At 37.9% G+C, this 13,912-nt stretch overlaps 1 protein-coding gene across 8 annotated transcripts in view; it reads right to left on the bottom strand.

Moving 5' to 3' along the window:
• The window catches only part of LOC135203175 (mitochondrial thiamine pyrophosphate carrier-like), a 92,585-nt gene that overhangs the window by 59,350 nt on the left and 19,323 nt on the right, over positions 1-13,912 (bottom strand). For 7 of the 8 annotated variants that reach the window (XR_010311879.1, XR_010311878.1, XM_064232876.1 and 4 more), the window contains exons 5-6: positions 9,618-9,792; positions 5-129 (exon numbers count right to left, since the gene is read on the bottom strand). Coding sequence is in view for 6 of the 8 variants with exons in the window: in XM_064232876.1 (XP_064088946.1) it covers positions 5-129; positions 9,618-9,792 (300 nt within the window). In the remaining 2 variants the exon portion in view is untranslated. Of the gene's footprint in view, positions 1-4; positions 130-8,354; positions 8,548-9,617; positions 9,793-13,912 lie in introns of those variants that run through there. The other variant, XM_064232881.1, reaches the window with a different exon arrangement.

Genomic DNA, 13,912 nt, shown 5'->3' on the forward strand with positions numbered 1-13,912 from the left:
TGGCCTCCTCAAAACCCATTATTTGCATCCTCTTCTTCAGGACATCCAGTGGATAGACACAAATTTTAGCAAAAGCACCAGCTGCTGATCCACTTAAAACACTGGCACTTAACCATGGAGCCACATCATCTAGAAATTAAATGTTTATCAAAAATATGTGGCACAGAATGGTTTCCAATGTATCAATCACCGTACTTAAAGGGAGCACATATTATATAACCTTCTGCATAGTGTGTGAACATACTATTATGTAACTGAAAGAGAACTACAAGTCCTACTAGAAATGTCATGCATTCATATTCAATGATTATTAATACATCATACATGCTCTTAAAGCATTCAGTGATAATAGTATATAAGCATAAATGATATATACAGTAATTGAAACATCACTATACAGACCCCTCTCAAATATTCAAACCCTTTTTATCTATTTTACATAGCTACACCAAGAACCCCACCTAGCCACCTGGGGGGCAACCAAGTCCTTATGGGTGCCGGTCCCAAGCCCGGATAAATGGGAGGGTTAGTGTCAGGAAGGGCATCCGGCTGTAAAAATCTGTGCCAAAACCAAAAATGGAATGAGCCGAAATATGGAAAGAGGTAATGCTAGGGCGTACTCCGTAAACGACGCACAGAGACATCGCCCTAACTCTGTGGTAAGGCGAGGGCTACTGCATCAGGAGCGGGTGCAGCTAAAGAAGCGAGCTCACATTGGGTTCAGAGTATGTCAGCTAAATGTTGGGTCCATGACTGGGAGAGGTAGAGAATTGGCTGACTTGATGAGAGAAAAGAAAGTAGATGTTGTGTGTGTGCAAGAAACGCGGTGGAAAGGAAATAAAGCTAAAGAGTTGGGAGATGGATATAAGCTATATTATAGTGGAAGCAAATAAATAAACAAGGTAGAAATGGAGTTGGCATAGTACTGTCTAGTGAACTAAAGAACTCGGTAATAGAAGTGCATAGAAAGAATGACCGTATCATCAGATTGAAGATATGTTATGGAGGAGAGATTCTGAATATTATAAGCGCATATGCACCACAAGTTGGTTGCACAGAAGAAGAGAAGGGAAATTTCTGGAGAGACATGGATGGAATAATGCAAGAACTGGAAGAGCATGAGAGGGTGATAGTTGGGGCAGATTTGAATGGCCATGTCGGAAGTGAAAATGAGGCGATTGGGCGGGTGCATGGGGGCCATGGAATTGGGGAGAGAAACCCAGAAGGAGAGAGTGTAGTGGACTTTGCTGTGTCATTCGACATGGCAATAGTAAACACATTTTTTGAGAAGAAAAGGGAACACCTAATAACATATAGGAGTGGGGGAAGATTCTCCCAGATAGACTATTTCTTGTATAAAAGGATAAATCTGGTGGAGGTCAAGAACTGCAAAGTTATTCCAGGCGACCATGTAGCCCCCCAACACACGGCTGCTATGTATGGACTTGAAGTTGAAAAGGGAAAGAAAAACCAAGGCTAAAGGGATAAGGAAAATTAAATGGTACGAATTACAGAAGGAAGGGGATAAGAAGAGAGAGTTTAAGAGGAGGGTTTTGGAGGATATTGATATAGGGATTGAAGATGTTCAAGAATGGTGGGCACGAAATGCAGCAGTAATAAGAAGGCATGGAAAGGAGCTGCTAGGAGAGACATCTGGTATCATATGGGAAGAAAAGGATAGTTGGTGGTGGGATGAAGACATTGACAAAGTAGTAAAAGATAAGAAGGAGGCAAAGAAAAGATGGGAAGAGTCACAGTCAAAAGTGGAAGACAGAAATAGGTACAGAGAGAAAAACAAGGTGGTGAAAGGTGGTAGCCCAAGCTAAAGCAAAGTCGTATGATGATGTGTATAATGAGCTGGGGACAAAGGAAGGATTAAAGAAGATGATGAAGCTATCAAAGGCTAGAAATAAGAGCACCAAAGATATAACACACATCAAACAAATAAAGAATCAAGAGGGTGTAGTGCTTAGAAAGGAGGAAGACATTGTGAAGAGATGGAAAGAATATTTCAAACAGTTGTTAAATGAAGAAAATAATAGACTAATAAGAGAGGATGGGCAAGTGAACATTGGCATGGTAATGAGGTTTTCTAGGCAAGAGGTACTAAATGCACTGAAGAAGATGAAGAATGGGAAGGCAACCGGACCAGACATGATCCCGGTGGAGGCATGGAAAGCATTAGGAGATGAAGGAGTGGATATACTGTACGATCTTATGATAAAGATCCTTGAACAGGAAAAGATACCAAATGAGTGGCGTGGGAGTATATTGATCCCAATTTTTAAAGGGAAAGGCGATGTCCAAGAGTGTGGTAATTATAGGGGCATTAAATTGATGTCCCACACTTTGAAGATACTGGAAAGGATGATAGATGCTAGACTGAGAGAAGAAGTACAAATAGGTAAAGAGCAGATGGGATTTATGAAGGGAAGGGGAACAACAGATGGTATATTTTGTCTGAGGCAAATAATGGAGAAATTCGGGGAAAGACAAAGGGACCTACATATGGTATTCATTGACCTTGAAAAGGCTTATGACAGAGTCCCGAGACAAAGAGGTATGGAGGAGCTTGAGGGAGAAAGATGGTGCCAGAGAAGTATGTGCGATTGATACAAGAGATGTACCGGAATGTATTTACCAGAGTGAGGAGCAGTGTTGGGGAGACAGAAGGTTTTGAGGTGAGAGTAGGATTACACCAGGGTCGGCTCTGAGCCCATTTATCTTTTAACATAGTGATGGATGTTATAATAGAGGAAGTAAGGGAGACAGTACCATGGAACATATTGTATGCGGATGATATTGTTCTGTGTGCAGAGAGCAGGGAAGATCTGGAAGTGAAATTGGAAAGATGGAGACAAGTATGGAGGACAGAGGAATGAGAATAAGTAGATCCAAGACAGAATATATGTGTACCACCACTGAGGGGGATGATAGAGAAAGTATCAGCTTGGTGGAGAGCAAATAAGGAGAGTTGATAAGTTTTAAGTATTTGGGATCTTTTGTTAACGCTGGAGGAAGTATGGAAGAAGAAGTAAAACATCGGGTACAGGCAGGCTGGAACAAACTGGAGAGCGGCCTCGGGGAGTTCTTTGTGACAAAAGAGTGCCGCTTAGGTTAAAAGGAAAATTTCACAAGACGGTGGTAAGAACAGCAATGCTGTATGGTACGGAAACAGCAAGCATGAGAAAAGCAGAGCGGAAGAAGATGGATGTGGCAGAAATGAGAATGCTTAGGTGGATGTCTGGGGTAACAAGAGTGGATAGGATCAGAAATGACTACATAAGGGGGGTCAACTAAGGTGGTGGAAGTATCAAAGAAAGTGCAGGAGGGGAGGCTGAGATGGTATGGACACCTGTTGATGGAGGAGATGAGGACCACGCTGGGAGACATACTATGGGAGTGGAGGTGCAAGGAAGAAGAAAGAGAGGGAGACCAAGAAAGAGATGGAAGGACTGTGTGAGAGGAGATTTACATGAGAAGGGAATTGATGAGGCAGAAGCGCAAGATAGAAATAGATGGAAAACGGCTCATCCGAAACGGCGACCCATATAAAAATGGGAAAAGCTGGGAAGAAGAGAAGAAGACATAGCTACACCAAGCTTGAATATTAATGAAAGAATTCAAAACTGACAAGGAGCCACTTCCAAAAATTAGGAAACAGAATCAGTCTTACATTTGCACTCTTTGTTCAGTCATTTTTTCTGTTGTTGTATAATACTCGCCACTGTGGGTGGGAAAGTACTTTTGACCATATAATGAAAATAATTACTTTTTCAGTACTTAAAACAGGTGGACAAACCTGCATTCTCAACAATAAAAATGGTTTCCATAGAGTTTTGAATGAACTTACACAGATTTCAGAATAGAAAAATAAATCAAACAGTGAAAAGAATCCTTGTAAAATGACACATTTTCTAGGACAATTTGTATTTTTCATAGCTTCAAACCTGAGGTCTTAACAATAGGATCATTTCTAGCGCCTAGCTGGATCCGGTAAAAAAGCAGATGAAAGCAAGGAATCTTGTGGTACCTGGCAACGCATGCGAAACTCTGCTAAGGACTTATATTAACAGCAACTTTTACTCTGAAGCTGTCTATTTTCGCTGGGCTAAAATATTGAAGCACACCCCTAGATTGGGCAAACTAAGGTTGGCCAATTAAAAAAAAAACAAATATCAATGGATAGCAGAAGATATGCAAATGAACTTAGTATAAAGAAATAATTCTAAAAATTTTTGTACCTTCCACAAGAAGTTGAATTTGAATATTTCCCAACCTATGCATGACCTCTTTTCCAAGACACTTAAAAATATGCTAATTTTACCTAGCTATACATGTTCTTCTAAAATTTTTCTATTCTACTTTGTGAAATTGTTTTACAGCTCACATAATATCATTACACAGTTAAGAACTAAAATCAGTAACAAATTCCAAGTATAACAGTACATGTATGTATATTTATGGTAAAATATTTACGAGATGTACTGAGATGGGGTGAGGCAATAGTGAGATATATTACATTTTTATATTTCTTTGTACTTTAGTTGGCAAAATTACGATTATAGCCGACATACTATCATAAAAGATAAGAACTAAAACCAACAGAAATCCCTGGGTATACTTATTACCAAATAGGCAGTCCCCATTCCCAGTTAACAACAGGGGTTCTGTTCCCAGCCAAGCATCGCCAACTGAAAATTGCTGATAACAAAAAATCCCAAATAATTACAGTACTAAATGGCATTTATAACGTAAGCGCCAATAAACCACTTACTGGCAGCAATAAATCACTCACTGACACCCGACAGACTGCTTACAACGGCAATAAACTGCTTACAGATTCTGATAAACTGCTTACCAACACCGATAAACTACTTACCAACACTGACAAACTGCTTACCATTGCCGAAAATCTAGTTAACAACATTATAAGCCAAGCACCATAAAACTGGAACGCCATTTACAGATGCCACTGATAAGCGCGGACTGCCTATATAAAAAGACGTCCTGGAATGGGGAGGTGCAGTACATTCCCCCCATGAAATCTCAAGTCAACTGATTTCCCTCTATCCTGTCCAAAGGTGCTGGAGTTGCTGTAAGACTTGCCAGAAGTCATTTATGCCCCACTGAAGTGATTTTAACATTTTTTCTGCAAAATTTATTCAAACTAAATGGTGCAAAACATTGATTTTCACCAGAGGCAGTTCGCTCAGCACTAGAGTTACGCCTCACATGATGATGCCCATCCAGTAAGGGTTAATTGCCTATCAAAATAAGCACCTTGTAATACTACCTACCACATTACAAAGCCAAAAATTTATTGTTTCCAGAAAACCTTCAGTTTACATAAAGTTAATGAACAGGATTATGCTACCAAAAAAAAAAGCAGAGGTAGCCACCAATTCTTAACTCACTTGTCAGTCTGTGGTCAGATTAACTGATCCCTACACCTGGCCTATTCAATTAATCCTTAAACGCAGAGCCGGTATTTCCGAAAGTGTCTCCCGTATGCCAGCGGCGTTTGGGAGCAAGCGCCGAAGCGGAAAAATAGTTTTTTTTAATCACAGCACGCTTAGTTTTCAAGATTAAGAGTTCATTTTTGGCTAATTTTTTTGTCATTGGCTGAAGTTTAGTATGGAACAGAAATGAAAAAAATATCATTATCATATATAAATATTGGAATATATGACCGCAAAAAAAAATTTCATATATACGTAATTGTATACAAATCGCGCTGTTAGCAAAACGGTTAAAGCTAATGAGTTAATTTTTTTCGTTGGTTTGTACACTAACTTGCAATGATTTTGGTATATAACAAATTGTAAAACTATCAAAGCAACACAGAAAACATTATCACAATATGATGCATGAATTCGCAACGCGTGGAAGTAGTTTTCAAAAACTCGCCTTAAATCGAAATATTGTGCTAGAGGCTTCCCGTTTGTTGCAAAATGAAGGTAATTGATTGAATATTACTAGACTGTAAAAGTATTGTAGCTTACAATTGCAGTTTTCGACCATTTTGGTCGAGTTAAAGTTGACCTAAGGTCAAATTTTTTCTATTAATCATTATTTATATGAAAATATTTCAAGACTGATAAAAGCTACAACCACGAGTTATTTTTTGTTGTATTCTACATAAAATTGCGCACATTTTCATATGTAAAACTTTATGTAACAGCTAATATAAAACGGTGCAAATATTACGACAATCAGGCGAAAGAATTTCTGATTTTTTTGGCAGTTTTACTATGCAGACATAAGGAAAAAGTTTTCATAAATTCACCATTAATTTAAATATTGTGCTAGACTTCCAATTTGTTGCAAAATGAAGGTAAATGATTGAATATTACTATAATGTAAGAGTTTCAGCTTACAATTGCAGTTTTTGACCATTTCGGTAGAGTCAAAGTTGACCAAAGGTTAAAATTTTGGCACTTATCGTGATTTATATGAAAATATTTCAAACTGATAAAAGCTACAACCATGCGTTGTTTTTGGTTGTATTCTACATGAAGTTTTGCACATTTTCATATATAAAACATTATGTAACAGCTAATATAAAACAGTGCAAACATTACGACAATCTGACGAACGAATTTCTGATTTTTTTTTTGGCAGAGTTACCGTGCAGACGTAAGGAAAAAGTTTTTTCAAAAATTCACCATAAATCAAAATATTGTGCTAGAGACTTCAAATTTGTTGCAAAATGAAGGTAAATGATTGAATATTACTAGAATGTAAGAATTGTAGTTTACAATTGCGTTTTTCGACCATTTCGGTTGAGTCAAAGTTGATCAAAGGTTGAAATTTTGGCACAGTTATTTATCTGAAAATATTTCAAAACTGATAAAAGCTACAACCATGGGTTGTTTTTTGTTGTATTCTACATGAAATTGCGCACATTTTCATATATAAAACTTTATGAAACGGCTAATATAAAACAGTAAAAACATTACGACAAACACAACAAACTGAAGAAAGAATTTCAGATTTTTTCGGAAGAGTTACCACGCGAACATTAAGGAAAGTTTTAAAAATTCACCATAAATCAAAATATTGTGCTAGAGACTTCCAATTTGTTGCAAAATGAAGGTAAATGATTGAATATTACTAGAATGTAAGAGTTTTAGCTTACAATTGTGTTTTTTGACCATTTTGGTTGAGTCAAAGTTGACCGAAGGTTGAAATTTTTTGGCAGTTATCGTGATTGATACAAAAATATTTCAAAACTGATAAAAGCTACATGGGTTGTTTTTTGTTGCATTCTACATGAAATTGCACACATTTTCATATATAAAACTATGTAATGGCTAATATAAAATAGTGCAAACATTATGACAAAGTGACAAAATAATTTCCGAGATGTGTCGCTGATGCTTTTTAGTGCGAGAAGAAAGAAATTTGCGCATGCGTGCCTGGGTAACGCTCGTAAACAACACAACAGCAGCTTGATCCATGAACTCCCAGCATCCCTCAAGGCGAGTGATTCAAAATTTTTTGCCAAGTAGGCCTATAACTATTTTTCCGCGAATATTTAAAAAACTTTTTAGCGTCTATGAATTTTACGTCAATTAAGCACCCGACAGACAATTTTCGTTGACCTAAAATATGTCCAATAGGCATTTAAAGCTTAAGTAGCATACAACAAAAATAAGGTCAGCACTAGTTAATAATGCTGCTTATATATATTCAGCTGTAGAAAAACTTTAAATCTTAATAAATATTAACCTTGGTAAACATTTTCCACAAAAGAAACCGATTTAATCCACAAATGATGTGCAAATAACTTTACACCTTGCATGCATCAAGTATTATATGAAAACTGATAAGAAATTAATAAATTAGTATATTTTCTGAAAAATGTTTACTCACCAAACTCAAAACCTGATTTTCATAAATATTTTCTGTGAGGACCATGGTGAGAGAAATGTCTCTCTCACCTTGGTATTTACATTTCTCAAGCTTCCAAAGACAAGACCCCTGACCAGAATGTTATACACTTAAAAGCCAGGCATTCATAGCAGAAAAGCAGAGGTTATTCACCCTTCAAAAATCCAGGAGTCAATAGTCTGTGACCAGTTTTTAGGCAGCAGAGAGCAATATTCCAGTGCCTTGGGAGAGTTAATTTGTTTTATTTCCTGCATTTTATGGGTACTACCTACCAAACTCTCCAGTGGTTTACAAATTCTCCTTTATTTTCATTATGCTTCAGAAAGTATTCTCAAGTAGCAAAGGAATTTTTTCAGCATGTTTGTTGCTACACCCACTGTCTAGTTGTCTAATGTTTCATTCTCTTTATCTAATGAATGACGATTCCCCACAAAATCTTATATCTCTACCATACACACCTTTGTTAGTAGCCTTAATCATTCACAAGATCCCTGATAATGGACAATGCCTGGGACATCACAGTAATGTCCATCACTTGTCTGTTCAGCATGGCACATGACTTGTGTTGCCTGGCTAGGACCATAGCCATGGCTGTCTCTTCTGTATATTCATAAGTCATCTTGGCAGCATGAGACCCCAGCCATACCCATTCTGTAATTTCATTATGACTTTAAATGTTAGTTGGGCACGACATTACCACTGTGTTCCAGGTAAAACTGGCAGTCTCTCACACGTATCCACTACTGACATAAATGTGATCCCTGAACTACCATGGAATGAATCGTTCCATCCCATCTGATAACGTTCTCTGCAGGTTAATAGGCAAGTACAGGTAAACAGACGCAAGACCAAAGATACTGCACAACTGAAGCAGTTCTTGTCAAAGCTGATCTCAAGTACAAATTATTGGTCATAAACAGCTGACTGTGGTAAAAGAGGCTGCAAAAATACCAGTGTAAAATATAATAGAATTTTATCATACAAGCATATCAAGTACTAAAATTTTGTCAAAGCATGATTTCTAGTTTAAATGGATATTTCAAAATGTTTCCACATTTAAATTGCAGAAAAAACAAAATCTATTAATAAAGTCATTGTCTTCTTTATTCCCACAGCTATCCCTAAGCTAATGGGTAGGTTACCTTGATGAGTCTTTGGTAAATTTCCTTGGTGAGTCTTCAATTATCTCTACCAAAAGTATCTTCCTTTGCTAAACCTTCCAAATCCTCATTCACTAAATCATGCCATCAAATCCTTTGCCTTCCAAAACCTTCCACCTCTAATAGGTTCCACCCAACCAAAATGGGAAAGCATAATATACAATCATAGCCCATTAATTTAATTTCAGGACAGGTTCAAAAAGGATAATGTTGGTCATATACATTAGGTTCACCATCTTATAACTCTAGCGTATTCGGCAGATTATTCCAATGTCTGATAACTCGGGCATACCAAAGTGGATTATTCCATTAGGTAAGAAAAATAATTTTCATTTTTACTGGAATGGGACGAATCTACAAAGTAACAAAATCCAACAAGTTGAGGAACCTCTATAATCTCTCCCCTAGTTAGCTGGTACATGGATTTCCAATGATACATTTTAAATCCAAGGGAAAGATAAAGGAATATATTACATGCACACTAATAGCAGTTACACCATTTACCCAAATTCAATAAATTTACAATTACATAAACATGCTGTTGAATGTAAGAAGACTTACCATCAACATTTCCAATGAATTCACTTATCAACCCAAACAGTCCACTATAAAAATAGAAGATGAGTGCAGTCTGTGGTGCACTCATGGCTAAAGTAGGTAAGAGTCCTTTCCACAGACTGAGTGGGCCTTCATGACGTACAATCTTGAGCCATGCATCCAACACACCACTATAAAGCTAGATGGAAAAATTACATAATTAGTTAGAAACTTGAACTAGCAAAGCACCCCTATGAAATATAAATTAGAAAATAAGGAAAACTACTTAGCTCTATAAATCTGAAATAAAATAGGAAAAATTTATGATCTCTTAGACTGGAGGTAAAATTCTATGTTCACCATTACAACATTTAAAATTAATTTCATGTACAACAATACAGCTTATCATTTGTTTCATCACAACCCCTATTAATCTTAAAATTACCTTATTTGTATACACAAACTCACTCTAGTATACCAAACCATAAGAAGGGCAACCATTCTCCTATTATACTAACCATGGACACATCATTAGGTACATACTAACTTCTCTCCTCAACAACAGCTCTGACATATTTTCAAAGGTTTTTATTCAGCAATCTCAGAAAGCTATCAGTCACCAACATTCATATTTATCAATATTAGTTTTTCTTTAGCTAACCAACACCCCCATTTTCCAAAAACAAATTTTTTTCTTCACATTTTTTCCTAAGTGTAACAGTAATCTTTGCTACTTAGTCTTTTTCTGTGAAGGTTTTCTTGTATCACTGGTATATGATTGCATTGCCTTAATGAATTTCACTTTGTATTGGTGCTAAACAGACAAATTTTTAATAAATTGGTATTTTTCCTAACTAACAAACCTGAGGTCTTAACATTAGGATAAATACTTAGTGCCAGCTGGAAACTAGTAGTTTAAAATAATTGTGTATGCAAGGAACTATTGGCATCTGTGCTTGGTCACAAGTCATGTGGAGTCACCCACATATCCCTCTTTAACTCGTGACCCCGTTATTTATTTTCTTACCGCCTTTAAGAAAGTACGTGCCTTGCTTCTGTCCTTTTAAAGACGGGTTTAGTTCGCCCCGTGGTTTGAATCTGTTGCGGTTGGAATTCCTGGGCACTATTGCGAACATGGAGCCTTCTCATACTTCGAGATTTTCTGGATATCACAAGAGGTAGATAAACGCCCGGTTATTATCTTGACGCTTTTGACGTCGGGGTACTCATCATGTAGCAGGTCCTAGGTGCAGAAACTCTTCAGATACAGTTAATTCGCTGTCTGTACTTTGGATTTTCACAGATTATATGGCTTGCCTGTGAATCCAAAGCTTGGATGTATCAGGATGTGCTTTGGGAAGTAATTTTGACTAATTGTACACCTTTCCCTGCAGGGAGAGGTGTGCATCGCCATCGTGTTTTCGTTCCAGATACGTGGGCAGAGTTGATAGAGGTGTGCGATCAGCATTAGGCCTATGAGGAGTACCAACCCAAGAAGGACAGTTGGTTTACTATATGATGTCACGCTGCCATCCAGGGTCCCATGCTATGGATGATCCTTTCTACCCTGATATGCCCTGAATGGCGGTCGAATGCGTCAACATCTGTAGAGAAGCAGATAGTGCAACACCACAACCTTTTGAGTCAGGTTGCTATGCCTACAAGAATAACAGCAGCCTTGCACTTCTTGTCGAGTGCTGGCTTCGCATTCAAGATGCTCAGTGACATCATAAACATGGCGCCCGCCATGACGTCACTTCACAGCTGCGGCCTACACGGAGACATGCTTCCATTTTTCCTTCTTCGAGGTACAAGAATACTTTACAACTATGCTTTCGGATTTGGCGACACTTTTTTGAGAGAGAGAAATTGCAGGTGTTAGGAGCTACAACAAACACAGTGGAAAAGATGCAAGTCTTTCCTCTGTCTCCTCCTGCTTAGGCGTCAACAAGCTTAGGTGACTTTGACACCAGTGTTCTGACAATTCTTGAAGAATAGGGACTTCGTGGCTGATCCTCGAGCCAAGAGGAGAAGTTTCTTCTCCATCTTTGAGCCAGGACTGTCACATCTCTTAAAAGAAAGCACAAGTAGTAGTTGTAATTGTCGAACAAGTGACTCATGGAAGCTTGGTCTAGTGTGGCTGTAAAGAGTTGGAGAATGCTAGAATCAGGGACTTCGTGACTGATCCTCGTGCCAAGAGAAGAATACGTAATTTCTTCTTCATCTTTGAGCCAGGACTGTCATATCCTTGTAAAAAGTAGCAATGCCACAGCAGTTTGGCTCTCTTGGTCTTGCTGCAAGAGTTCCATCAACAGCCTCACGCTTCCATTAAGCGTGATGACATCATAGCCAAAACCGCTATCAAAATGGCGGTAGTCATGACCCACAGCCTACTGCTGCCAACCTCTCGTCTTCGGTGGCATCATTATAATTACGCTTTCATTTCGGGAGCATGCACTTATGGAGAAATGTGAATTCCAGCGTTTCTTGTACAGATTTCTCATTCATTATTTGTTTTTTAGCAACCTCAACACCAAAATGAATTGCTCTGTAGCTAGTACGTAATAGGAATCAAGTGTCATGTCACCTCCATCCATTGTGTGAGTAACATCCTGGTTTAGGGTTTATATAGTTTTTTTTTTGTAACCGTGGTGGTTACGTACTATTAACTGTCAATTTGTCTAAGTATTTTTTTTTGTATGTTGTGCTGTATTGTATGTGCTCTCCAATAAACTTGCCAAGGTATTTCAAGGAGGGTCTGTGTCATTTTCATGTCTACTCTGAAGATGGACCTACACCTGCTGCTTAGCACTTAACACAGCTACTGCTGCTCACCATCACCCACTTATGACATGTCATAGTTTGTCATCCACTCAAGTGTCGCACAGAGAGGAGGTTCAAAACTACAAGAGAGCAGCTGTCAACATTATTTTCTGCTTCTACATCAAAACCTTCCATGAATTGGTTGGCTTTGGGAACTTCCCCTTCTGTGGTCAAGAGAAACAACAAAAGTCTTCTAGAGATGTGCCTCTCACCAGTGATCAGCCTCCCTGCTTGCCTGCACACTTCCCACCTGCAGTTCCTGATAAGCCTCACCTATTTGATGACCAGATTGTGCTAAGTACCTGCCAAACTTTTGAATTTCTGGCTCATAGTTCAACAGCTGGAGGTCTTCTTTGTTGTGTCACCACAGCATTTTATCCTCCAAATGTTAGCAGAATTAGGATTCTTTACAAGGTTATTATTATAACTGCATCTGTCCTATGACCAACAGCAATGCCTGCTGTTCCTATTACACCTGCTCTTCTGGCTATTGCCGCTACTTTGGATATCCAAAAAAGTTTCAGAGCCGGTTCCCACTCCTCCAACTTTACCATCTGCTCCTGTTGCAATGACTGCTTCAACAGCCTTGGATGTGTTGGCACCAACATTTGTGAACTGGAGCTCCTGTGTGTGTCCGGGAAAACTCACAACTGCAAAAAGGGCTCTAAATAGAGTACTATATAGTATATGAGGAGATTAGTTTCATATTATTAAAACCAAGTTTTTCACCTGAAGTACACAGACTCAGTACTTAGCAATAACTGAGATAAAATCTCATTTTCCAAATATAAATATGTAATATGCACCAGTGACTCAATTCAGAATTATGGTCTATATCCATATTATAATTCACAGATCTCTGTGGCTGCATTAACCCTCTTACGCCGGAGCGGTAAAAAAAAATTTGTCTCCCGTGTGCCGGAGGGGTTTCGGAGTGAGCGCGGAAGCGGAAAAAATACTTTTTTCAAAAAATCACAGCGTGCTTAGTTTTCAAGATTAAGAGTTCATTTTTGGCTCCTTTTTTTTGTCATTGCCTGAAGTTTAGTATGCAACCATCAGAAATGAAAAAAATCATCATCATATATAAATAATGCGATATATGATAGCGCAAAAACAAAATTTCATATATAATTGTATTCAAATCGCACTGTGCGCAAAACGGTTAAAGGTAACAAGTTACTTTTTTTCGTTGTAATGTACACTAAATTGCGATCATTTTGGTATCTAACACATTGTAAAACGATCAAAGCAACACAGAAAATATCACAAAATAATGCATGAATTCGTAACGCGCGGACGTAAACAAATATTTTTTTCAAAAATTCACCATAATTCTAAATATTGTCCTAGAGACTTCCAATTACTTTCAAAAATGAAGACAAATGATTGAATATTACTATACTGTAAGAGTATTAGCTTACAATTGCAGTTTTCGACCATATCTGACGAGTTAAAGTTGACCGAATGTCGAATTTTTTTATATATATATTTTTTAT

The sequence above is a fragment of the Macrobrachium nipponense genome, chromosome 33 (assembly GCF_015104395.2).
Source record: "Macrobrachium nipponense isolate FS-2020 chromosome 33, ASM1510439v2, whole genome shotgun sequence".
NCBI classification, from domain to species: domain Eukaryota; kingdom Metazoa; phylum Arthropoda; class Malacostraca; order Decapoda; family Palaemonidae; genus Macrobrachium; species Macrobrachium nipponense.